The sequence below is a fragment of the Macrotis lagotis genome, chromosome 2 (genome assembly GCF_037893015.1).
Source record: "Macrotis lagotis isolate mMagLag1 chromosome 2, bilby.v1.9.chrom.fasta, whole genome shotgun sequence".
NCBI classification, from domain to species: domain Eukaryota; kingdom Metazoa; phylum Chordata; class Mammalia; order Peramelemorphia; family Peramelidae; genus Macrotis; species Macrotis lagotis.
In genome coordinates, this window is record NC_133659.1 from 234,671,879 (window position 1) to 234,697,085 (window position 25,207).

The 25,207-nt window shown below is 35.8% G+C and overlaps 1 protein-coding gene across 2 annotated transcripts in view; it reads right to left on the reverse strand.

Moving 5' to 3' along the window:
* Positions 1-19,087: 19,087 nt before the first annotated feature.
* PMP22 (peripheral myelin protein 22) overlaps positions 19,088-25,207 on the reverse strand; it is a 47,922-nt gene continuing 41,802 nt past the window's right edge. Inside the window, exon 5 of one of the 2 annotated variants that reach the window (XM_074225189.1) lies at positions 19,088-20,342. In XM_074225189.1, coding sequence (XP_074081290.1) covers positions 20,179-20,342 — 164 coding nt within the window. In that variant the 3' untranslated portion in view covers positions 19,088-20,178. The remainder of the gene's footprint in view (positions 20,343-25,207) is intronic. The other variant, XM_074225188.1, reaches the window with a different exon arrangement.

Sequence of the window (25,207 nt, forward strand, 5' to 3'; positions counted from 1 at the left end):
AGTCCCCTTTGCCCCAACCCATCCCTTTCCCCTACTTGTTTTCTACCTCCTTAGAAGAGAACTGTCTTCCCTGGTCACTTCTTTACATGTATTGTCTTTTTATTATTATAAATCACCAACAAATACATTTCCATATAGAAAACAAGAGTGAATCTCACATACTTTTTTGCAATATTTAATTTTTTTCCACAATCACATACTAAAACAATTTTTAAAACTTTTAAAAAAGTTTTGAGATCCAAATTCTATTCTTCCTCTCTTTCCTATCCCTTTCCTAAATTGATAAGTAATCTGATATAGATTATACATGTAAAATCATGTAAAACAATTCCATATTAATCATTTTGTACAAGCTGATTCCAAAAAAATAGAAAGTAAAAATAGCATTTTTCAGTAGTATTCAGACAATATCAGTTCTTTCTCTAGAGTTTAATAGCATGCTTCAGCATCTCCTTTGGGATTGTCTTGAAACATTGTATTGCTGGAGAATAGCTAAGTCATTCACAGTTCTTTATTATACAGTTATGTACAATATTCTCCTGGTTCTCACTTCACCAAGTCTTTCCAGGTTTTTCTGAAATCATCCAACTTGTCATTTCTTATAGCAAAATCACAATCACATACCACAGCTGGTTCAGCTATTCTCCAATTGATAGGCATCACCACAATTTCCAAATCTTAGCAACCATATAGAGCTATAAATATATTTTTGAACAAATAGATACTTTTTAAAAATGTTTGGAATATATACCTAGCAACGGCATTGCTGGATCAAAGGGCATAGTTTCAATTGCTCTCCAGAATGATTACATCACTTCACAATTTAAAAACATATTACATTTAACCTGATAATTCTAGCACTTTCCTGCTTATCTGGGATCAGCTAAATGGTGTGATGGATAGAGTATTAAGCCTAGAGATAGGAAGACCTGAATTCAAAGGTAGCTTTGATACTGAGAGACCATTAGCAAATTACTTAACCTCTGTCTACCTCAGTTTCCTCAACTGTAAAAAAAATCTATAAAATAGTACTTATCTCCCAGGATTGTTGTGAGGATAAAAATGAGATTATAATTTGTCAAGTGCTTTGAAAATCTTAAAGTAGAATATAAATGGTAGCAGTTTATGGTACTTTCTAGTTTTCCTTTTTTTCCCTGTAATTTTAAAAATGTTTCACTGATAGTCTTTAACATTATTTTGCCCCCTCCCCATTTTCCTTCCATAAGCATTTTCAAAGAAAATAAGATATATAACAGGGAAGTTTATATTCAATGTAACACAAAGACAGATGATATTCATGTCTGATTCTGCCAAAAGATTTGAAGTGTGAATTTGAACTAGTCTTCTGGATTCAGGCACCAATATTATTTAATTATAGAAATGCTAGCTATAGGTATAAGGATAAGGACTAGACTTATGATTTCATTGTTATATGAAGAAACTCTACCAAGGCAGTTCAACATTTTCTTTGCAGTGTATGAACAGAAATACTAACTCAAATGAAGCAAAGGGAGCTGTGGTCAGTTCTCTCTCAAGAAATCATTTGAGATAGAAACTAAAACTGAGGAAATGTGAATTGAATTCCCAATGTTGGAAGAGTCAGAGAACACTTTGAGCACAGTCCTCAGGAAAAAGTCTAAAATTATCAAAGTTCTAAAGAAGAAAAGTCAGTTAAAAACCAGAGGGAAAGTATAATTAATGAAAAGGAAGATTCAAGTGTAGGTATAAGCTACAATTTGACCAGGATCTAGGAAAACACTCTTCAATCAACACACACACAGTGTTTGGATGGGGATAGTAGGTACAAATTTAAAGAATTATGAGGGCAGCTGGTGGATAAAGTACCAACCCTGGAGTCAGAAGGACCTGAGTTCAAATTTGGCCTCAGACAATAATTGCCTAGCTGTGTGACCTTTGGAGTTTCCTGTTACTTGATTTCTTTTTCAGTTTTCCTCTTAGCTAGTTTTCTAATTCCCCTTTCTCTAAATCCCTCTTTTTTCCCTAAATCCCCCTTTCCTCTCCAACTTGTTATGTTTTATTTTTAATTTTGTTTTCTGCACTTAAAAAAGATCTTTACTTTTTTCTTCCTTTGCTGTAAATACTAAACTTCTATCTTTGATTCATGATTCTTATACTTTCTTTAGCTTCTTTATTCTTCATGAAATTAGTTTCCAAGGTACCTTTCTTTGAGTTCCATCTTCTAAACACTTTCTTTATTATTACTTTTAGATTCTGCTTACTTGGTCCCCTTTTTTATTGCACCTTGCCATCAGAAACACCAATTCTTGCATATGATAGATGGGATAGAAGTATTGTCTCATTGTAATAATTTTCTTATATCCCTGCTTGTGACCTTTGCCCTCTCCTTTGTAATTTTTTTTCTTTTGGCCATTGCCTGTGTCCCTTTCTTGTTTGCTGTATTTTTTTTAATCTTTCTTGTATTTCTGTTGTCTGTGGTGTTTTCAAACAGTCAGGTTAGCTTTGTACATACATATTTTGATAAACATGTTTACAGATTAGTAATTTTTGGCATGAGGAATTTGGATTAAGGGAAAGAGATACATAAGAGATAATTTTTATAAAGTGTTCATCAGATTCTGAAGGGTTGTTTTGTGTGTGTGTATGTGTGTGTGTTTTGTTTTGTTTTGTTTTTCTTCTTCCTCTGGATGGGGATAATGTTCATTGTCAATCTAATACAGTTGTCCTAGCTCTCTGAACTGCTGAGAGTAGCTGCAGAATCAAGGTTGTTCATCTCACAATGTTTTTAATATGTACATTGTTCTCTTGGTTCTACTTCCTTTGTTCAGCATCAGATCCCACAAGTCATTCCATGCTTCTCTAGAGTCCAATCATTTATCGTTTCTAATAGAACAATAACATTCCATAATATTCATGTATCATAACTTGCTTAAACATTCCCCAATTGATGGGTATCCCCTCAATTTCCAATTCTTTACCACTACAAAAAAGAGCTTCTATGAATATTTTGGAATATGTGGGACTTTTCCCTTTTTTTATAATTTCTTCTGGATATAGCCTTAAAATTGGAATTACCAGGTCAAAGGGTATGAACAGTTTTGTTGCTCTTTGGGCATAGATTCATATTGCTCTCCAGAATGGTTGGATCCATTCACAACTCCACCAGCTATGCATCACTTTCCCAATCCTCTTAAAATCTCTCCAATGATCATTTTCCCTTTTTCTTATCTTGGTCAATCTGATAGGTGTGAAATGATACCTCCTTGTTGTTTTAAGATACATTTCCTCTAATAATGATTTGGAGCATTTTTTCATATGATTATATATAGCTTTAATTTCTTCATTTGAAAACTTAATATTCTTTGACCATTTATCAATTGGGGAAATTTTAAAAAAAAGTTAACAAGAGTAGATATACTCATTCATAGCAGGAGAAAGATATGTGTTGAAGACAATCTTAGTTCATTCAGCTAAGTGAAGCTCCTTTGCCTGAGTAATACAATTTTATCCACAGTCAAGCATCATGGTGGGGCTGGAGTTCCTTGTGCCTATTTTGTTCTCAAGTAACCAACAAGTATGTGTAAACAATCTGAGCCTTTAGTACTCTAAATCAATCAAGTGTCAGGAATGATTTCAACACCCTTTAAGGAAAAAAGCAGCCTAACTTACATGGGGTCAAGAGTTAGGATATTGCTGCCACCATACTCCCCCTTTTTGGTGGTAATATCCTTAAGGACTTTCGACAACTTAATTGACTTTAGGGCAGTTACTACTTAACCCTGTCCTCTAGTATTCAAGAAACTTGATATAAGCAGTAGTCAAAAGGAAAAGAAAACTTAAAACAGAAACATAAGGGAAAAAACAAATCTCACAAATAACAGTAAATAACAATGTAATATTCCCAGGAGGAATGATTTAATATAGGAGAATAAAGCCCAGAAATGCCAGACTTCATGACCCCTTCTCTCCCCTTTAGAATTACAATGTCCTAGATATCTCTGCAGTCCACAGTCTCTAGATGCAATGAAGTTTGCATTAGCAGAACCAACAGTAGTAGGACCATAGCAAGGGGGATGACACTTTCAGGGAAAGTTACCCTAAACTACCATCATCCACTTAGTTTTCTCTGACTGATAGCCAGATCCTTCCCCTCCCTGGTTACTCTTTGGGTAAAGAGAATACAAAATCTTCTGAAGAACTATTGACTTATTACACAGGGTTGGGTGAACATTTTTGTCTCTTTGTTGCTAGAAAGCAATGCTACCCCCTTGTTCCTCCAAGCCTTTCCTGGGGAGGAGTTGTATTATGACTACTGGGTGGTGTGATGATGTTTGTCCTTTGTTTTCAAAGACTATGACTTCAGGGAGATGATGCCATAACATGCACTTTAATTGGATTTGAGTGAGTGGGGATGCTGTACAAAGTCACCAGCTTCACTTTCTTCTCCAGAGTCATCTGGATCCAGTACCAGATATGAATAAAGATGACTGGAGATAACCTTGGATGCTAGGCAATTGGGGGTGCCTGAGTCTGGATTTGAGCTCAGGTCCTTCTGACTCCAGAGCCAGTGCTCTATCCACTCTGCTGCCTAGTTGTCCTCAGGTGGTGTATTGGCAGTAAAGTAAAGGAATCAAATTGTTTGAGATTATAGCAAACAATAGGCTGCCTGCCTTTGGCCACTGCTCACAGAGCTCTTTTCCTGGGCTTACTATTGCTGCCCAGTCTTCTGGTGACAGTGTCCCTGCCCACTTTCCCCTGGCCATATTTGTTGAATTTCATTACTTACTCTTTCAGGGTCACCTGCTATACCTCTGAGCTAGGACTAGATAAAAGTATTTCTGAGGATTACTCTGCTGCTCAAATCCTGGACAGAGTGAGATGAGATGAGAGAACAATTGTGCTACCACTGCTGGAACTCAAGTCTGTCTTCCAGTGGCAGACCTGACTCTGCACCCTTATATTTTAGGTGAGCATTACTTACCCATGTTGGAGCCAATTGTTGCTTATCTTGTGGCCAAGTCTGGTTCCAGATCCCAATTCAGAGAACTGTTGTAGGCCTTATTGCTGCTGCTCCCTTTTGTTCAGTAGGAGTGTTGTAGAGCCTATTAAACTGGGGTCTAACTCTACCCTCCTATATGGGGACCAGGTGTTGCAGGCCAGAGTGTCACTGACACATAGTTGGTGAGATCAGGAACAGCCACAAGGATATCTCCCAATCATGTTGGGACTTGGGTTACTCTGTCAGTATTCATTCTCTCCAATGTAGCACATTTCTACTTCTTCCAGTCAGCTCCCACTTTGAAGAACCTAAGAATGCATGACATCTCCAACTTATCTGCCATCGGGTTAGGAACGCCTACTTCAAGATCACTCCACTTATGCTCAGAGAAAGACAACCAGTTGGCAATCCTAAGACACTTTGCCATGATTTTCTTCAAGATACAATTCTTTTTTTATTGGCAAAGCAATAGGGTTAAGTGACGTGCCCAGGGTCACATAGTTAAGTAAGTGAGGTCAGCAGATTTGAACTCAGTTCCTCCTTACTCCAGGGCTGGTGTACCACCTAGCTGCCCCCAAGATATATATTTTTTTTGTTTTGCAAGGCAAATGGGGTTAAGTGGCTTGCCCAAGGCCACACAGCTAGGTAATTATTAAGTGTCTGAGACCGGATTTGAACTCAGGTACTCCTGACTCCAAGGCCAGTGCTCTATCCACTGTGCCACCTAGCCACCCCTCCAAGATATAATTCTTAAGAGATTACATTTTCATTCTCTCCTAGATAATGAGCACAGCCAATTTATTCTCTACTCTTCCAGAAGTAGAGGGTGCCTCATAATAAGCAGCTAACAAATTAGAAGCATAAAGGCCATTCTGAATTCACTTTCCTCTACATTGCCTATTCCCCACTTCAACAAAATAAATCTATATAACTATACCAGTTGTTCTGAGGTCTGCCCAATTTAAGTCAGTTTCTTTTATATTGGAACAAAATGAGACATTTATTTTTAACAAGAGGAGATACATTTAACCATAGTCAGAGAATGATATTTAACAAGGATATGCACTACAGAAACAAGTTGATTTAGATGGGCAAAATTCTCTCATCAGAGTTGTCCACTGTAATCCACAATCAAGCATGAAGTGCCTTATGGCTCTTTTGTTCTCATATTTTACCAATAAAACTAAAGACATTCATTTGAGAGTTCCCACTTCACCTTTCACCCCCATCTCACATTACTCAGATACCTTTTGACACTATTCCTCCTTCACCTCTGTCTCACATCAAGAAGTGGCCCTTTTTACAAACGTTGACCTCTATTCATTCATAAATACTCCCATCCTACCTTCTCCAAGAGATTGTCCCCTCCATCATCTTCATCCCTATGGTCTGCAAAATCTCCCTTTTTAGTGACTGTTTTCCTATTGCTTACAAATATCCTCATCTTTCTGTCCTCAAAAACCCTTCACTTGACAGTCTCTCTCCTGCTTTTTGAATCTAACATCCTTGAGAAGACCATCTACAATAGGTACCTCCATTTCTTTTCTTCATATTCTCATCTTAATTCTCTAAGTCTGTCTTCTGATCTTATCATTCAAAGTTGCTTTTAACAAAATTATTAATACTATCTTAATTGACAACTCTAACAACTTTTTCTCAGTCCTCATCCTTGATATTGTCTGTATCCTAATGGCACTATCAATCACCTGATTCTCCTTACTACTCTCTCTTCTCTAGGATTTTGTTTCACTTCTCCTGGTTCTCCTACCTGACTATAACCTCTCAGTTTCCTGAGTTTCCTTTGTTGATCTTTAGCCAGTTCTCTTTCCTTCTCTTTGCCTCCAGGTTTCCCTGGCTTCTTTCAAGTCATGACCAAAAATCCATCTTCTAGGAAGCCTTTCTTAAATCTTTTTACTTCTAGTACCTTTCCTCTATTGATTATTTAAAATTTTTATTGTATAAAAATTGTTTGTACATGATTATTTTCATGTTTCCCTTATTAGATTGTGAACTTCTCAAGAACGTGGACTGTCTTTTATCTTTTTTTTTGTATTTCTAGAACTTAGAAATGTGACTGGTACATTGTAGACAATATATGTTTATTAAGGGATTGACTGAGATGACCAAGAAGTATTAGAAATAGCTTGACCCTTTCAAGGATCAAGGATTGTGCCAATTCTCTTAAAGGAAAAAAGTCTAAATTGCATGGGTGACAGGGAATAAGATAATGCTCCTACCAAAGTTTGCTTTCTGTTTAGAAGTTAATAGAGTTGATCCTTTTGATTGGAAGTACAGGAATTGAGGTTCAGAAACTACTGATTCAATACATTTCCCTGATAGGGATACTCCTAGAATTCTGAAAGAGAAAATTATAGCAATAGCTACCCTCTCTGGGAACCTGGCCTACCAGTTGGGATAGGTAGGTTTATTGTGTCAATACAGAAATAAATGGAAGAGGGGTTATTCTACATCTGGGTTAAAATAGAAAATAAAAAAAATCACCCCAATACAGGCACCGATACAACTATTATTTCAAGATTTCTGTATAACGATTTGGAATTAGGAAAAAGCAATTTTGAAACTGTTAAAAACCCTACAAAAGACCTTGTATGATTGCAAATCTTATTATACTACAGCAATTAAAGAACCATTGTTAAAGATGACCTTGAGTCAAAAGTCAATAAAGAGACACATGATAAATTCAAGCAAACTGCAATATATTTCCAATGATGTGCAAGAAGTGGCATTACGAATATCATGAAAATTTGTGGGCTGGCCAATATATCAAGAACAAAGGCTAACAGATAACCTTGCCCTTGTCTTCATTAAACTCAGGGAAAAGGTTCCCCTGGTTACAAATGGAATAGATATTTTTAAAGGTTATCATACCAGCAACAGAGGGAGGCACATGTACAGGGAGAACATGTGACAAAACATGCAGGGGTCAAGAAACATACCAAGAACATATATGCATATCTATATAGTGTGCCATGCAAGAGGAGATAGCTGTGACCAGGGATCACACATGATCAGGACAGCTTATAGCTCCAATTCTAGAGTCATCTATATTCTCTAGAGAATGCCATACTATTCTTTACTGTATATTGTGTCTATATACTCAGTTTTACATATTTGCTCTTTATTGAGCACATCATTTCTCTTGAGTGTGATGCCCAATTTCTGTTCTGAGCACTGTACTTCTGGACTCTTTGGCTAAGGATGATGTAATTCTTAAAGACTGTCACTTGCCTCACTGCTCCCAACAGTACAGTGGCTAGAGAGCTTCTTCATTAAAAAGGGCAGAGACTTTTAGTGTAGAACCTTAGTAAATATCACCCAATACACCTAACTGAAGTCAGATGAGCAAAAACCAAACTAATATGATTCTTTTGACTAACTTTGTCTGGTGCTGATTTGAAATCTCTTCTCCCAGACTTAGTTCCATATTAGAACTAGAAATTCTTTTGTAACTTCTATTTAATCAGTAATCAAATGTTTATTACATGCTAGGCACTGTACAAAGCTCTGGGGAAGAACAAGAAAATAAGTGTGTGTGTGTGTATATATATATATATATATATATATACATATATATATATATAGTTATATAGTTATATAGAGGATAAATAGGAAGTAATTAACAGAGAGAAGGCACTAGAATTAAGAGGAATCATGAAAGGCTTCCTGAAGATGAGATTTTTTTAGTTGGAATTTGAAGGCAACCAGGGAAACCAGGGCATATTGAGGAGAGAGAACATTCTATGCATGAAGGATTGCCAGTAAAAAATGTTCAGAGTGGAGATAGTATTTTATTCTAGGAGCAGCAAGGAGACTAATGCCACTTGATCAAAGAGTATAAGGCAAGGTATAAGATATAAGTTGACTAGAAAGGTTTTGGGGAAGGAGGGATGCATTATGAAGGTTTTGAATGCCAAAGAATTTTGCATTTGACCCTGGGATAAGGAGTCACTGAAGTTTTTTGAGTAGGGGAATGACGAGATCAGATGTTAACTTTATGAAAATCTTGGCAACTGATGGGGACTCTGTAAAAAAACCCAAATAAACAACCATTAGTGGGGTTGGCTTTTTGTTTTAGGGCTATTGAAGCTAACTTGCCTTTAAGATCCTCTTCATATTGGGCAAGTAAATGAAACAGAACAAAAGAAGGCCTTGTGATAACTGTTTCTTTGAAATTTATTGATATTGTCATTACAAATGATAGGATTCCAATATAGAGTCTAAGTGGTCCTAATGACCATAAACTTATAAGCAATGACAGCTTGTACTTTTTCATTGTCCTATTTCATTCTGGTCTTGTGACATAAACAATTGTGGCTTTTGACTGGATGAAGTTCCTTGCTACCTGAAAGGGCTATACAGCTATACCTAGTTCTAACATTTCCTTGATTACCAATTCAAATCTCATCCAGTTTCTGGTTCCAATTGGGAAACTCCCCTACCCAAGTCCTGTGTTGATAAATGATCCAGAGAATTTTCCCACCTCATCTCACTCTGATTAGGAATGCTCCTCTTTCCATATCTGTCACTGATTACTGTTCTTAACCCAGCCCATCTTTAAGGTATAAAACTTCTTTGCTCAGACCCCACTGAAATAGTTGCTATGGTATATGTCTCCCTTCCTCACATGAGAAACCCTGGTCCTATATGTGTGTCCAAATCTTGTTTATGTTGCCATAGAATGTGTTTGAATGCTACAGAGATGGGCTGAACAATCCCATAGTGTTCTTAACAGACCATCATCAATCAATGCAGAAGTCATTGTTTACTTCAAGTTAATCAGGCCCTACATGAAGTTCCACCTGAAGAAGAGGTTTTGAATGCCAGTAGGCTCCTTGTTTCACTTTTTTGGTGATGGGGAAATCTCAAGAGCAGCATCCACTATCTAGAACCAAGGCATGTATACCATCATGGAACTGATGTGATGAACTTCTCTGAGCAACCAAATTTTAACATAATTTTCCATAAACCCTCACTACTGATGGTATAAAGGCTTTGGCCAGATCTACAAATGTTGTATACAGACTTTTGCATTTCACCTGGAATGTTGGGCAGCAAACACCATATCAACTGTTCCATGTTCCTTTCTATAGACATTCCATCTATAAAAATAATACTTTCTCATAAAAAAATTTCCTTATTTTGAACCTGCATCTCTTTATGCATTTCAGTTTTAAATAAGGACAGATTTTCTTATGTTAAAATATAATCATGCCCATGCAGTAACTTCACTCACATCATCTGGCATTTTAAAGAATAGTTAAAGTGGCTTTCTATGGCTTGATTTTTGCTATATATATCAGAATATTTGTTTTCCTGTCTTATAGTTCATAGTTCAAATCTATCCTCATTTCAGTGTAGCTCATCAGTTCCAGTGTTAATTTAAAAACTGCTGCACTTAACCTTGCTTTGTCCCTGAACAAATGTTTATATTTTGGGAAATATCCAGCTTGGATAGAGGTCTTATTCCCCAGAAAGGGTCTCTGAATGGCATTATTGCTCTCATTTTTCAAGCCAGCCTATTTCAGTGCCAACCAGATGGTCATATGTGGCATTGAGTCAAATGTATTTTTCATATCTAACCAGGCCATCCCATAATTTTTTCAATGTGTAGAATCACTATTAACATTATACAGAGAAAAATGGTGCTCAATATAACTATAATTTAACATGAAATTCTTTTGGCACTTACTGATCCAACAATTCCGAAGGCTCCTGTCCTCTACTCATTTTGCTAAAACTGAGTCACAGGCCTTAGCCATTGTATTACCTTGAAAAATAGATTCTCATCATCTACATTTCACTTTGGAAGAGATCAGGGTCAGTAACATGAAATTGTGAATTGTCTAGAATCCCTGGATCTAAGTACTATCCAAAGGGGAGAAATGTTAAATGGTTTCCTGAAGGGTTTAGTATATTATCAGAGAGAGGGAAGGATAAATCTGAGACAGGAGCTCTCTAAACTTTAGGTGAGGGGAAGAACCACAGAGCACGTCAGGTGGAGTTTGAGAGAGTTGATTAGACTATAAAATTCGTGAGGGTAGGAATCATGTCTTATTAAAACTTTGGATTCTCATCAGTATCTAGCATAGAACTCTTCATTTTATGGGAACCTAATAAATGTTTTAGCTTAATTAAGTTGAACCCCCTAAACAATTTCAAAATGAGAAGCATTGTGGAAAGTATCATATACTTATTCTACTACTACTCCAATTAACTGACTCTTTCAAAGTGGGCATGTCCTTTCTCTAGACCTGTTTTCCTCATTTATGAACTGAGTTGAATTAGATGTGTCCCCTCCAGTTCAAAAATACTAAGATTGTATAGTATGGTGCAACTTGGTGTTATTTCTGTGACACCACTTATCATCAGAGGGAAGGCTTTGCCAAATGGAGAATTCTTTCAAATCTTTAAATTTTGAGCATAGCTGAATTTTTAGTGTGACTCAGATTTAAGTGTGATAGAGGGAAATAACTACCTTCTCATGTTTCTTGGGGGAAGCAGAAGCTGTAAAACTATTTAAAGATTGCCATGTTTTTCTGCATAATAGAATGCACAAAATAAAAGATTGCGATGACCATAGCATCATAACTAATCAGCATAGAATCAGTAATCAGATAGGCAATAGAATGAAAGGAGAACAAATAAGCTTTGCTCCTCAACATAGGCGGTTGTTTCAGAAAACCTTAGTCCAACATTCCTCCTTTTCAGAGCTTGTCTTTCTGAAAAAAGAAACAACAAAATACCCAACAACAATCAAAAACAACTGAAAAATATTTTCAGTTTTTCAGCAATTAAAACCTGTATTGTGGGGGATATATTCTATAACTATATTATTAACTGTATTCTATAGTTATATTATTAAATACACTCTGCTTTAATTATAATGATTAATATTAACCTATCAGTATGTCAGGAATTAGTTATCCTCAAGTATAGCAGTGAACAGGTGGTTAAAGCCTATTGGCCTACTTGTTCATGTGTCTGTCTAATTAAAAATAAGTTGTTTTTATTAAAAATCTTAAGCAAGCAGCATTTGGACCACGTGCCATATGTTGAACTCCAAGTCTTAGACAAAAGCACTCTTCTTTTTCCTAAGAGTCAGGAGAACAGTGGGTAGAGTAGGAGGAAGAGGAGAAACAAAGCGAAGCTTACTTATTCTTTCATGCTATTGCCTATTCCTGCCCTCTGTAGTTGGTGGATGCCAGACACCCTCTCCAAAACAGTTGAGAATTTCTATTTGAAAATGCCTCTTTTGCTTATTCCTAGTTTTTAAACATTCCTAAAATATATTCAGAAAGAAAAATAAATATCATCGAAGCAATTAACATTTTAAATTTTATTGCAGTGAAATTGGCAGGGAATAGATGCTATTTGCTGGAGAGTTATAGAGAAAGACTGAAACAAAAGAAAAAGCAAAGAATATTGATGGGAAGGTAACTCAAAGTATTATAAAATATTGTAATAGGAATGATTAGAGATTCTTAACTGAAATATCCTTATATGAATGAAGAAACTGAGGTTCAGAGGGATGAAGTGAATTGAATAAGGGTGCAAAAAAGAGACAAGTTTAGGTGCACCTGTGACAGTTTAAGATTCTGCTACTGGAAAAAATATCCTTCATTAATTAAATCATTTAGTTTTGTTGCTGATATACAAAATAAGAATGTTGCCTTTAAAAAGCAATAGAATATATTCTTTCTATGAAAGGGCATAGCCCTAAGCAAGACAATTTGGAACAATTAGGGCAGAGTTAATGATCAAAAAAGAAGTACAGTGATTGATAGAAAGTAAAATAAACAATTCTGAATGCATAAAATTTAAGAGTTTTTTCATAAGCAAAACCAATTCAGGTAAAATTAAATGAGAAGCTAGAAATTTGGGGGGGGGACCTTATCTATTAAAAGGTATCATTTCTAAGACTTATAAAAATACGATTAATTTTTATAAAAAAAATAAGAGCCATTTCCCAATTGATAAATGATCAAAGGACATGTAGTTTTCAGAGAAAGAAATTTTCAGGTATTGATAGCCATATGAAAAAATGCTATGCCACTAATTATTAGAGAAATGAAAATTGAAACAATTCTAAGGTTTTCCTTCATTCTCATGAGATTGGAAAAGCTGCAAAAAAATTGATAAGTGCTGAAGTACTTGTGAGAAAAGTACACTACTATACTATTTGTGGAGTTAAAAAAGCAATGGAGTTGTGGAGCTATTCTGGAAAGCAATTTTTTAACTATTTCTCCAAAGTAATTAAACTATGCATACTCTTTGAACTGGTACTATTACTAGGTCTATACCTCAAAGTCATCAGAGAAGGAGGAAAAGGAACCCATATTTACAAAAATATGAATAGCTGTTCTTTTTATGGTGGCAAAAAATGGGCCATCAGTTGTGAAAAGTTTGGTACATGCATGTGTTAGAATACTACTATGCTGTAAGAAGAGATGAAAGATGTAGTTTCAGAGAAAGGTGGGAAGAATTGTATGAATTGATAAAAAATGAAGTGAGTAGAACCAGAACAATTTGCACAACAATAATTTCATAATGACAAACGAGTCTGAAAGACATGGAAACTCTCATCAATATAATGACTAGCCACGATTATAGAAGACTTTTCTGAAACATGCTACCCACTGGCAGATAGAGAGTTGATAGATTCAAAATACAAAGAATCACACATACATATATAAATATTTTCCATATTTTTCATATGTCATAAATATATGACATGGCTAAATGTTTTGCTTGATAATACATGCTTGTAATGAGTTGTATTCTTCTTGGTTTCTTAATAAAGGAAGGATAAGGTGAGAGGGAGAAAATTCAGAGTTGGAAATAAAATAAAATTCAAAAATTTTTTGAAAGTAATGATTAGGGCAGAAGTATTTTTGATTGCTTTCTCTTTAAAAATAGCATTGGGGGCAGCTAGGTGGTGCAGTGGATAGAGCACTGACTGTACTCCAGAGTCAGGAGTACCTGAGTTCAAATCCGGCCTCAGACACTTAATAATTACTTAACTGTGTGGCCTTGGGCAAGCCACTTAACCCAGTTTGCCTTGCAAAAACCTAAAAATAATTAAAAAAAATAAAAATAGCATTAGAGGAAAGACAGTTGACTTTAGATTATGAGGCTTAGATTCTAAAGACCAGAAAACTGAGAACAAAGCAGGATATATATCAGAAAAAGATGGTTAAAAGAAGTTGTGAAATATTTGAAAATAGTACTGAAGTATAACTGAAAGGTCTTAATGAGATGTTTTTTTTTAACTCTTGAGTGTAAGGTGAAATAGCTTAAAGAGCCCCAAATGGTGAAAATGGTCTGCAGTAGCCATAAATAAGGACAATATTAATAGCTATATTTACATAGCGCTTTTAGATTTACAAGAAATATATCATTTGAACAACTTGATGAAGTACATATTACAGGTATTATTTTGATTTTATAGGTGAAAAAACTAAAGCTTGACTGTAGTCACATAATTAAGGATCAGAGGTAAAACTATTTTCCACAATTTACTATGGAGCTTATATTTTGTATTTCATGTTTCTGGTGTCACTTTTAAGGATGACTACATTTTAAGATTTGCATATGGGAAGTTAATCTGTGTAATTATTTTCAAAATTATATTTTCATCTTTATACAAGTACTTTTAAACATGTGTTCAAATTAACACATGAACATATTAAGTGGAACACCCCAGGTGGCAAAGCATTTTATTAGGAATAAGAACATCTAAGATAGATCTCTAGATTTGTCACTGATGAACTGTAGAAAAGACATTGGAAAAGTTACTTCCTCATGCATCTCAGTTTCCTCATCTGTAAAATGAAATACTTGGGCTAGACATATTTCTAAGACTCCTTCCATCTGTCATTTTTTTGGTTTCATGATTCTCTATTATGTATTACTCACTAGTGGCTGACAGTCACTGGAGATAAAATCAGAGTAAGTGGGAAGAATAAAAGCCTCTCCAGTATTAGTCCTAAAATCTTATTTAACTGACAGAAATGTTAGTGTTCTTTAAAAGAGAAGGGCCATGTGCTGACTTTTCCTGATCCTATTGTCTTTTGGTATTTTTTTTCCCAGTAAATGAATTTATCAGAAAGAGCAGACAAAAATTAGATACTGGCAAAGACACAAACTAGATACTTGGGGTATATTCAGCACTGTAAATGACTCACTCGGTGAAGTGAATAGAATATTAGGGTGGGTCTACTTTTGGGGGGGATTATGTGATAGTGGGGCCCTTCTCCTCCACTGCCCTTCAGGGCAAGTATATATTGTGTATATTCTGGTCCCACTTTCTCAGGGCAGATCTGCTACATCTCCTCCCTCAGGGTTCCTAACCTTGGGGGTTTTGAATATTTCTCTTTTTTTTCCTGCCATTGGCTCAAGCCCTCAGTGATTATGTAGCCCCATTGTTGGGGGTACAGTGACTAGTATCCTAGTTCCATTTAACCACAAAATATCAAGTAGTTTTACAAAGATATATTTACTTCAAAGTTATATATACATTTTCCCTCAATACATCCAGGATCACTTTCCTCCATAAAATCTTGGTTTCTGGGGGGAGTAGGCTCAAAATTTAATTTAGTCCCTACACTTAGTTGCTGGGTAACCATGAATAAGTCATTAAACCTCTGTTTGCCTATTTACCAAACTATAAAATGGGTATAATAATAGCACCTACCTCACAAAGTTGTTGTGTGGATCAAATAAGATATTTGTTAAAAAAAAAAAAAGAGTTTAACAAAGTACCTACCATATAGAAGGTAGTATATGAATTCCCTTGCCATGCCCTACCTAGTCCACCCAGTACTTGTCCACATGCAGCACTGGATGTCCTATTGGGTCAGGATCCTTGAGGTCATAACTGGGCTTATTGCAATGCCAAGAGAAGAGCCCAAGCTTTGGAAGACTGGAATGCTGGTGGATCCTTCAGAATGACTAGGTTGTGAAGTTCCACTTCCTGTACCCAGAATGAGAAAAGAACAAACAAAGCCAAAGACCCAGGCCTGTTTCTCAGGGGCCACATAACCTCAGAATATGAAAGATCTCAATGATTCCCTCACACCCCCACCCTAACCAAAGGATAGCATCTCACCAGACTGTGAGCAACAGTCACAGAATGAACTAAAAGTGGAAGAAGTGGAAACTGGTGGGATTTTTTGAATGTCCCTGAAGCCAGTAAGAAATTCTCCCTTTCATCACAGTGCTAATCAATCAGAACTACATGTGGACTGTACATGAACTTAAAACTTAGGCACTTATCTTTTTTGTCACCGTGATTCTTTGGGGAGGAAATTCCTCATAGTAGACAACCAATAACACTCCTATCTTCTGGCTGCTTCCTGTCAATCATGAAGGATTTTTACTGAGTGCAATCTTTTATTTAGAAGAGGTCATCTAGTCCAACCTTCAAATACAAGCATGAAATATGTCACTGTGTGAGTGAAATATTTACTACAGAACTCAATTTATTGACCATTTGCAATATCCTCAGTATCATGTCAGGTCTTGAGTAGGAAATAAGAAATAAAAGATTTCTTTGAGAAATTTACCATTTAATTGGGAAAAGAGACATCTACTAATCATATAAATAATAAAAATGCTTAAATATGAATTTAACTGATTAACAAAAAGTGGAGTAAGAGCTCAATAAAGAGAAAATCAGTATTGAAGGACTCAGATAAGGCTTCTTGGAAAACATACAATTTTAGGTGGGTTCTGGAGTGGAAAGGAAGGAGGCAAAAGGCCATTTCAGGTAGAAGGCTCAAAGCAAGCAACAAGAAAAAGATCAATGTGTTTAGATCAATATGTTTTGTGGAGGAGGAAAACCTGAATGGATAAAAGGTCCTTGTTGGGCATAAGAGGAGGACTAGTTGGATAAGAATCTTATATTACATGCTTCTTATAGAGTGGAGGAGGAGAGAATGAAGGAAAGTTAGACTTTTAAAGTAATGAAGGCTCAGACTTGGAATGTGTAATGGAAATGTAAAAGGAAGGGATAAAGATTGATGATTGACTAGCAATGGTCAATAAGGAAGAAGACATGTTTTAGACTGAGGGTGTGGGGAGAGAAGAGAAACTAAATGCAGTTTTGAGTTTGAGATAAAATTGATTTATCTTTGAAGTATGTAGTTCTAGTGAGAAGTTATGTCTAATAATAAATATTTGAAAATCATTCACATAGTGGTGATAGATAAGGGGATGTTAATTGAACTGAACCTTGAAAGAAATTTGGAATTTTATGAGGCAGAAATAAGGAAGAGTCATTACAAATATTATTACATATTAATATTATTATTACAAAGATAAGAGATAACCTGTACTGATTTATGAAAGTAGGAGATTTAATGAACAAGTTTGAGGAACAGAAAGAAGGTCAGTCTGATAGGAAAGTAGAGAAAATGAAAAAGTTTGGAAGCCAAATGATGAGGACTGAGGAGATTGCCTCAAGGCAAAAGGGGGGCATAGTTTGATTTAGTGAGTAGAAATTTATACTAAGAATAAGGAAGAGCTAGATTCAAATCCCACTTCAGACAAAGGCTGTTGAACTATGGATAATTTATTTAATTTCTCTTGGCCTCACTTTATCTCTAAAATGACAAGGCTAGACTCAATGATGACTAAGGTTTCATCCAGCTCTAAACATGTCCCTGGGATACTTGAACACCAAGCAAGATTATCAGACTTGTTCTTTATGAATATGAAAACTGTTTGGAGGAGGGATTGGAAGTTGTCACAAGAAATATAATGGAGGTTCAATTATTAAGATATGGCAATGGTTGGCTAGGATGGTGAGTGAGAGAAAAGAATCTTGCTAAAACACTCATGTTGTATTTTAGGTTTGTATTTTAGGTTGATTGCTTTCTGCAAATACAATTTCAACATGTCTATAAATTCCATTGTGGGATGCTTGATTCTGAGAAAGGTTATTATCATAGGACTGCCATTATAAAGGAAAAGTAGAACCAGAAAATCTCTCTGAATGGGTTTTAGTTCCATACAAAGAACATTTTTGAATTTTTATTTCTTACAGCTGTCAGTCTCTTGCATTAATCCTTTTTCAGTTTCATAACATTACTATTTTTAAGGTGTGTGTGTGTGTGTGACGCAGGCCAGAGAGACAGGAAAAAAGGAGAGTCAAGGATAAAGATGATTCAATCAGAAGATACAAGGGCCTAAACACTGAACATAAACTATCTGGAGGCATTCCTAACACACCTTTGGACAGGACATGTCACAAAAGACTATGGGAAAAAGTGGGAAAGGAATTAAGTGAAGAGTAGAAAGGGGATTGCTTATCAAAAATTAGAACTTCTAACTGAACCTAAAATATAGAAGACTCAAAGTACCCTTTTGATACTCTGTAGCAGGTCTTGTTTTGACTTCAGTGATGTCACTTGCTTTGCTAATTAAACTCTTCCTGGGTTGCTTTTGTAAGATCTTAAAAACTATGTTATTTATAACTCCTCCTAGGAATGGAGACTGTAGCAGTAGTCGTAGTAGTATGCAACATATTCAAGTAAGGCTCTGCATGAAGATTTGGTTAGAAGTAGAGCCAAAGTTAGAGACATGGCAGCTCCTTTCACCTTTGAAAGCTCCTTGAAATTAAATCTGGACCACCCCAAATAATGTGTAGCATTTGATAGAAATTTGGTTTCAGATGCCTATAATTTATATTTTCATGAAATCTTATAATCCCTCCTAAATAATAGTGGAATTTATATATCAAAATTACCTATAGATAAACTCATTTTTGAAATAATTTAGGATCTACAAGTCCTGTAATTCATGAGAATGGATCATACTTGTTTAGCTTTGCATAATGCATTTTAGCTCTAGATCTCAGCCCTTTCAAAGAGCAGTAAATTATTAGAAGTCTTCAATGATTTCTCTGAGGAGCAGAAAGGTATAGAACCATAGTTTGACTTTGGGTCTTTTAAAGATGACAGAATCAGAAAGACCTACCTTTCAGGATACCCTTCTTAACACACCCCTCCTATTCTTCTCCTCGCCCCCCCCTTTCCCCCCATGAGTTTTTATTATTTTTGCTAGCCACACCAAAAAATGAAATATCATTGAGTTATTCTGATGTTTATTTCAATGCATTTTAGTCAACAAAGTTGTATAAAATCAGAAAGGCAAAAAAAGGTTTGGAGTCTGAGCATCAGAAGGCACTGCATATACATCTACAGTTTTTGCCAATACAAGTCATTGCCAGACATTCCTTTGAAGCAGAGAAAAGAGGCTGCACCCAAATGAGCCCTGAGTGTTCATGGCCCCGGAGAGTCTAGAGGCTTGTCATAAGAAAAAAAAAGGAGGGAGTATAATGAAGGTTTTATTAAAAAATAAAAAAAGAAGAAATAATAGCAGCCTGAATACAAAAGCAGTTGTAGGCCATTTATATTATACAGAATTATTCAATTCTCCATTTTATCTTATCTTGTAAAATTGTTAACTGAGTTTTCCAGTGAGTAGGTTAAATGACTTAGCAATATAAGGAATGGTAAATACATAGCACCATTTTATAGATGTGGCTTAGCTGATCACTCATTTCGTTGTGTCACCGATTTACCTACATGAAAGGGAAATGCTTCAAAGTTGCTAGCTGTCTTTCTGATTGGGTTCTAGTTTTCAAAGGGAGAACATGTTCCTGGAAATGTACACAATGGAGATTTAAGCGGTTATGTTTAATTCATACAGCATAAAGGGACTTGTGGTTTATGCCCATTCAGGATTAGATGGGCATATATTGTTTTCTAAATGAGGGAATTGATACAGATGTATAGACATATTCGGTTTCAGGAGAGGGCAATAAAGAATGAAGTGGAAGGTGGAAGAAAAATATCAGGTGATATTTGATTTCAAGGAAAAACTAAAACAGAATATTGAACTTTGATTACACTGTTAGTATTTGAACTTTTCTTAGGCACTTCTTTAGGGTTTAACTCAAGGCAAACTGTCAAGACAAAAGCAAACAATGCTATGTACATACATGTAGAAAGTGTTATAAATAGGTTTTTAAAAAAAACCGTAGATATTATATACATATCAACACAGTAACCTCCCTCCATTTTTGTGGTTTGGTTTTTTGGATTTTTTTGGTTATTCCTTTTTGTGTTTCATTGTTTTCCTTTTCCCTTCCACAGGGAAGGCAGCTTGAGGACATTTCATTCACGTTTTCGCAAGATGACATAGATCACTCCACTGGTTAGAGCCAAGGGAAGAGCCACCCAGGCCAGGATATAAGCAAAGCCAAAGTTGTAATCCATGTTGTGCTGCCATTCCATGTGTTTCACTGTGTAGATTGATGCTGCACTCATTACACATAGGCCTGCAAAAAGAAGAGTTACAGGATATGAGAAAAGAATCAACTTAAAGTACACAGTAATCATAGGGAAAGGTAAATTGAGTTGTCATTAAATACTGGTTGAGCATCTACCAGGTATGGAATATATTAGATAAAATAAGAAAAATAAGTTAGAAAGATCTGAGTTCAAATCGTATCCTCCACTGGTATTTATCTCTATTATGCCATTGAAATTTGAAGACCCCATCCACAAAATAAACAACATTAAAAATGCAAAAATGAAAGAAAACATAGCTTCCACTCTCTAAGTGCTTTCAATATATTTCCCATTCCAATTCAACTTTTAGATTTCTCTAGGGAAAATCAGTGATAAAAATAATGTGAAAAATGCCTTCTAAATTCTTGGAAAGATGATTTTGTGAACAGGAGGGATATCTTCATTATCCACTATCTTTGTTAACAACAAAAAAGAAATGAAATGTCATTGAGTTTTTCAGATGTTTATTTCAATGCATTTTCGTCAACAAAACTGTATAAAATCAGAAAGGCAAAAAAGATTTGAAGTCCATCAAAAGGCATTGTATACACATCTACAGTCATTTGCCAACATAAGTCATTGCCAGACATCCCTTTGAAGCAGAGAAAAGAGGTTGAACCTAAATGAGTTTATGACCCCAGAGAAAAAGAAGAAATGAAACTCAGGAAAAAACCTTTCTCTTATCCACACCAAAACAACCCCAGATGAAAATATACTAACATGAGAAAAATGTCCTTCATTCTTATCAAAGGTCCTTGTCACATTTTCAAAGTTATATTGATGAAATCACAGGACCCCACCCCAGGAAGAATGTCCAAAAAAAAGTGATATAGTAATCTCATTGTAATATCCTGATAAATTCACATTTGGAGTACTGTGTTTAATTGTAGGGATTATACTTTGAAAAGAACAGCAAAAAAAAATTTCCCCAAGAAATATAGAGATACCAAGGCACAGGATAACCTAAAGAAGCTAGAGGTTACCCTGGGAAAAGAAAGAGTTGGAGAGGCAGATGATGACTAAAATATTTGAAGAGTTGTCAGATAGAAGATTAAATTTGTCTGTCTTGGCTTTAAAGGAGTGAACTGAGAGCAAAAGTTGGAAGTTGCAGAGGCAAATTTTGCTCAATATAAGCAATAACTTCCAAATGATCATAGCTGGGACATTGCAGAGGAAATTACAGCATAGCCAAGTTGAACTAGAGAAGCTTTGAAATCCTTTGCAATTTCTGAGATTCAAAGATTCCAATACCTATGTAATACCTAAGGAAAAGGAAAGGGAGAAGAAGGAAAATAAATGAGTGAGCAAGAGGACACAGGAAGGAAAGAGAATGCAAAGAAAGGAAAATAGAGCTGAGTGTTTGAAGGAAATGAAAGCATCTGAAGGAGCTATACAATGAATGCTCTAGTAAATCTAATAAGTAGCAAATTTGCCCATTTGTCTTCCACTAATGGCTAAAGGTCCGTGGTGATTCTTTGAACCTAGGTAAGGGTGAATGGACACTTGACAAACTGAAGGTAAAGGATCCTCTCCTTTCTCAGTTTAAGGATTCTCTAGTGAAGGGAGGGAAGACTAGACCAGTATCCCAATAATTCCAATCACATCTGCTGAAGTAGAGGGTGAAGAATCCACTGATGTCAACAGCCCCAGCTTATGCCTGCACAAAGTCTACTCTGTTCACCACTAAAAACAAGGTCTTTAGTTTCTACCAGAGATCCCATTATAAATTCAACATGCCACTGAGATTACTTTCATTCTAAATTTCCCGGACAGCCTCTAGGACCACCTACATTTAACCTCAATACTATTTGAGTTATTTGTACACTGCCACTTTTGTTTAAGCAAAGTGCAGAAATTGGAATATGTTGAATTAATAAGGTCCAGATAGTTTTCTTTTCTTCTAGTTAGAGAAGAACACTCCTACTTCATTGGCTTCCGTTGAGATAGCTAGGCAATTGTCTTAGTACTCTAGAATTAGAGTCACAAACTGCAATTGGACTTCTTATCTACAGAAAGCTAAGGTCTTGATAACTGAGAAAGGAAACAACTGCTAATGATGCATTTGAGGTTTGAATGAGCCATAGCTTAATAATCTTCTGGGACCATAATGACTATTGTTAAGACCACTGGTCCTTAAGTATTTTTATCCTGTTAGCCTCCTTACTCCCAGAAAAAAGAATTTCCTTTCTACTAAGAAAGGATCTTGTCTTTAGATGGTGCAGTGGACAGAACATTGGCTCTGGAATCAGGAGGACTTGAGTTCGAATCTGACCTCAGACACTTAATATTTAGTAACTATATGACCTTGGGCAAGTCACTTAACCCTGGTTGCCTCACATCCAGGGCTGTATCCAGTCATCCTGATTCATATCTGGTCACTGGACCCAGGTGGCTCTGGAGGAAAAAGAGGCTGGTGACTTAATACAGTCCCCCCCAAGCAAATCCAATTCATATGCTTGTCATGGCATCATCTTTAAGAAAATGTGAAATTGTTACCTGGCCAAAAGTCTATCTATTGAAAGGATGAGGGGAGGTGGCCCTAGAGTGAAGGGTATTTAGATAATGAGCTGCTAATAGTGTACTACCCAGAAAGGATGCGATAATGATACATCTAGATACCAATGATGATAATAAATTAAGGATGATAATAATAAGCTGAAGCTAGGTCAAAAGCTGATAATACAGGCAGGGTTTCAGTTAGGAGGAAATGTATCAATCAGTTCCTTTTGTTAGCATCTATGTATCCTAGTTGTATTAGTCTATGAAAAAACTGCAGGTTGAATTACCAGTCCACAGATGAAAAAATGGAAAATTTTGGTTAAAATGCATAGGCTTAGAAAAGCCACCTTCTATTTGTGTCTAGTTTCTGGAATTGGCAGAACTTCAGAAATGAACAAAACTCAATTTAATAAGAATTGTCAGCTAGGATAGTTTTAAGAAAAAGGAAACAAGTGAGCTTCATAAGTGCTCACATACTTGGAAGGATCTGTGATATTATCACTGTGAATGTTTTCTCTAATAAGGCAAATCATGACCCAGCCATGCCTGACAGTGTCCTGGGAACCTTTCTCACTTTCTCCTAATATTTCAAAGATGCCAGTGGAGTATATCAATTATTCCTTGCTCTTATCATGATTGGTCTATCTTTTTTTTTTTTTAGGTTTTTGCAAGGCAATGGGATTAAGTGGCTTGCCCAAGGCCACACAGCTAGGTAATTATTAAGTGTCCGAGACCAGATTTGAACTCAGGCACTCCTGACTCCAGGGCTGGTGCTCTATCCACTGCGCCACCTAGCTGCCCCGATCCATCTTTTTTGATAGTACATTTCTTTGGGGGGAAAAAAATTTATTTTTTCACATTTCCTTATTTTATTTTAAAGTCAGTTTATACCCCTAAGAGCTTTATCTGAAATAATTATTTGGAAGTTATGTTGTTCTATTATTCACAGGTAAATAGTAATATTAGTGTAATATTGGAATTAAAAAGATAGATCATTGTTCTAGGAGAAGCTTGGGGTCATTAAGGGAGATTTGAAACTTCCCAGAGAAAATCCAGGTTGTGCTCTTCTTGTTTTATTCTAGTGTCAACTTATTTTCTATTTACACTGTCCAAGACATAAATAAGTAGGTAGGTAAGTAGATAGAAGATGGATTCACAGATATACCAATTTGCTTTTTACCATTTCCCAAGTGGTGGGAAATCCCTTAGATTCTAGTTCTTTTTTTTCCCACTTCTTTTAATCCTCCCTTCAAGATCAGGATATTTGTTTTGCTTGTGACTATTTCCTCCCTAGTTCTATAACCCTCCCCTCCCATCCTCACTTATTTTCAGGTGGAGTTTGATGTATTTCTACAGAAAACTTTTTATTTGTTTATGCATGTATTCAACCCTTTATCCATTAAGAATGAAGTTCATTTGGTGTTCACTGCCATCTTCCTCCTTATTTGTATTCTTTTCATTACCCCAATTATAAGAAAAAAGCAAGTTCTACACTTTTCTCTCTCATTTCTACAATAATGTATTACTTTTACATTTCCTTTTCTCTTTTAAAACTTTCAGAACCAGTCATTTCACACCCAGATCCTCTGTTTTGTTTTGTTTTATAATTTTTTACTCCCTCAATATCCTTTTAGGATATTAAGGTTTCAATTATGGTTTCAAGCCTTCAACTTGTTACTTTTTTCCCAGTGCATTGTTAGTACTGCATCATCATATGGCCATTTCCAAATACGGAAATAAATTTTCTTTGGACTCCTGTTTGCATTTCAAAGTTACTACTCAGTGCTGAGCTTTTTTAAAGAAATGCTTGAAATCTCTCTATTTTATACTACCCCTAAGCTCACCAGGATTATACTGGGCAATTTATTTTTAGTTGTAAACCTGTCTTATAGTAGAATCTATGAGATCCTGTGTGATCCTGATCATAGATGCTTGATATTTGAACTTCTTTTTGGATGTTTGCAGATTGCTGTTTTTTATTTTCTTTGATATTGGTGCTCTGGATTTTATCTCTGACAATCCAGAGACTTTCCCTTTTGGGGTTTGTTTCAATGTAGTTTCCCCACTGGATTTCTTGATCATTATTCTATTTAGTGCAAATTTCAGGTGTTTATTTTGGGTAGATTAAGTTGTCTGAACTTAGGCAGTCATCTTGACCACAAGCTCATACCAATCTTTTAAAGCAGGCCTGAGAACTATAGGACTTTATTCTTTGGGGCTTGAACTATCAATCCCTTTGGAATGAACTCATCTCTCAAATCTGTAACAAAGTCATAAAGAGCACAAATCCCTAGTCACCGCACTGTTGTCCAGGGATGTGACAAGTCCAAGCCTGATGCTCTGCTACCTTTAT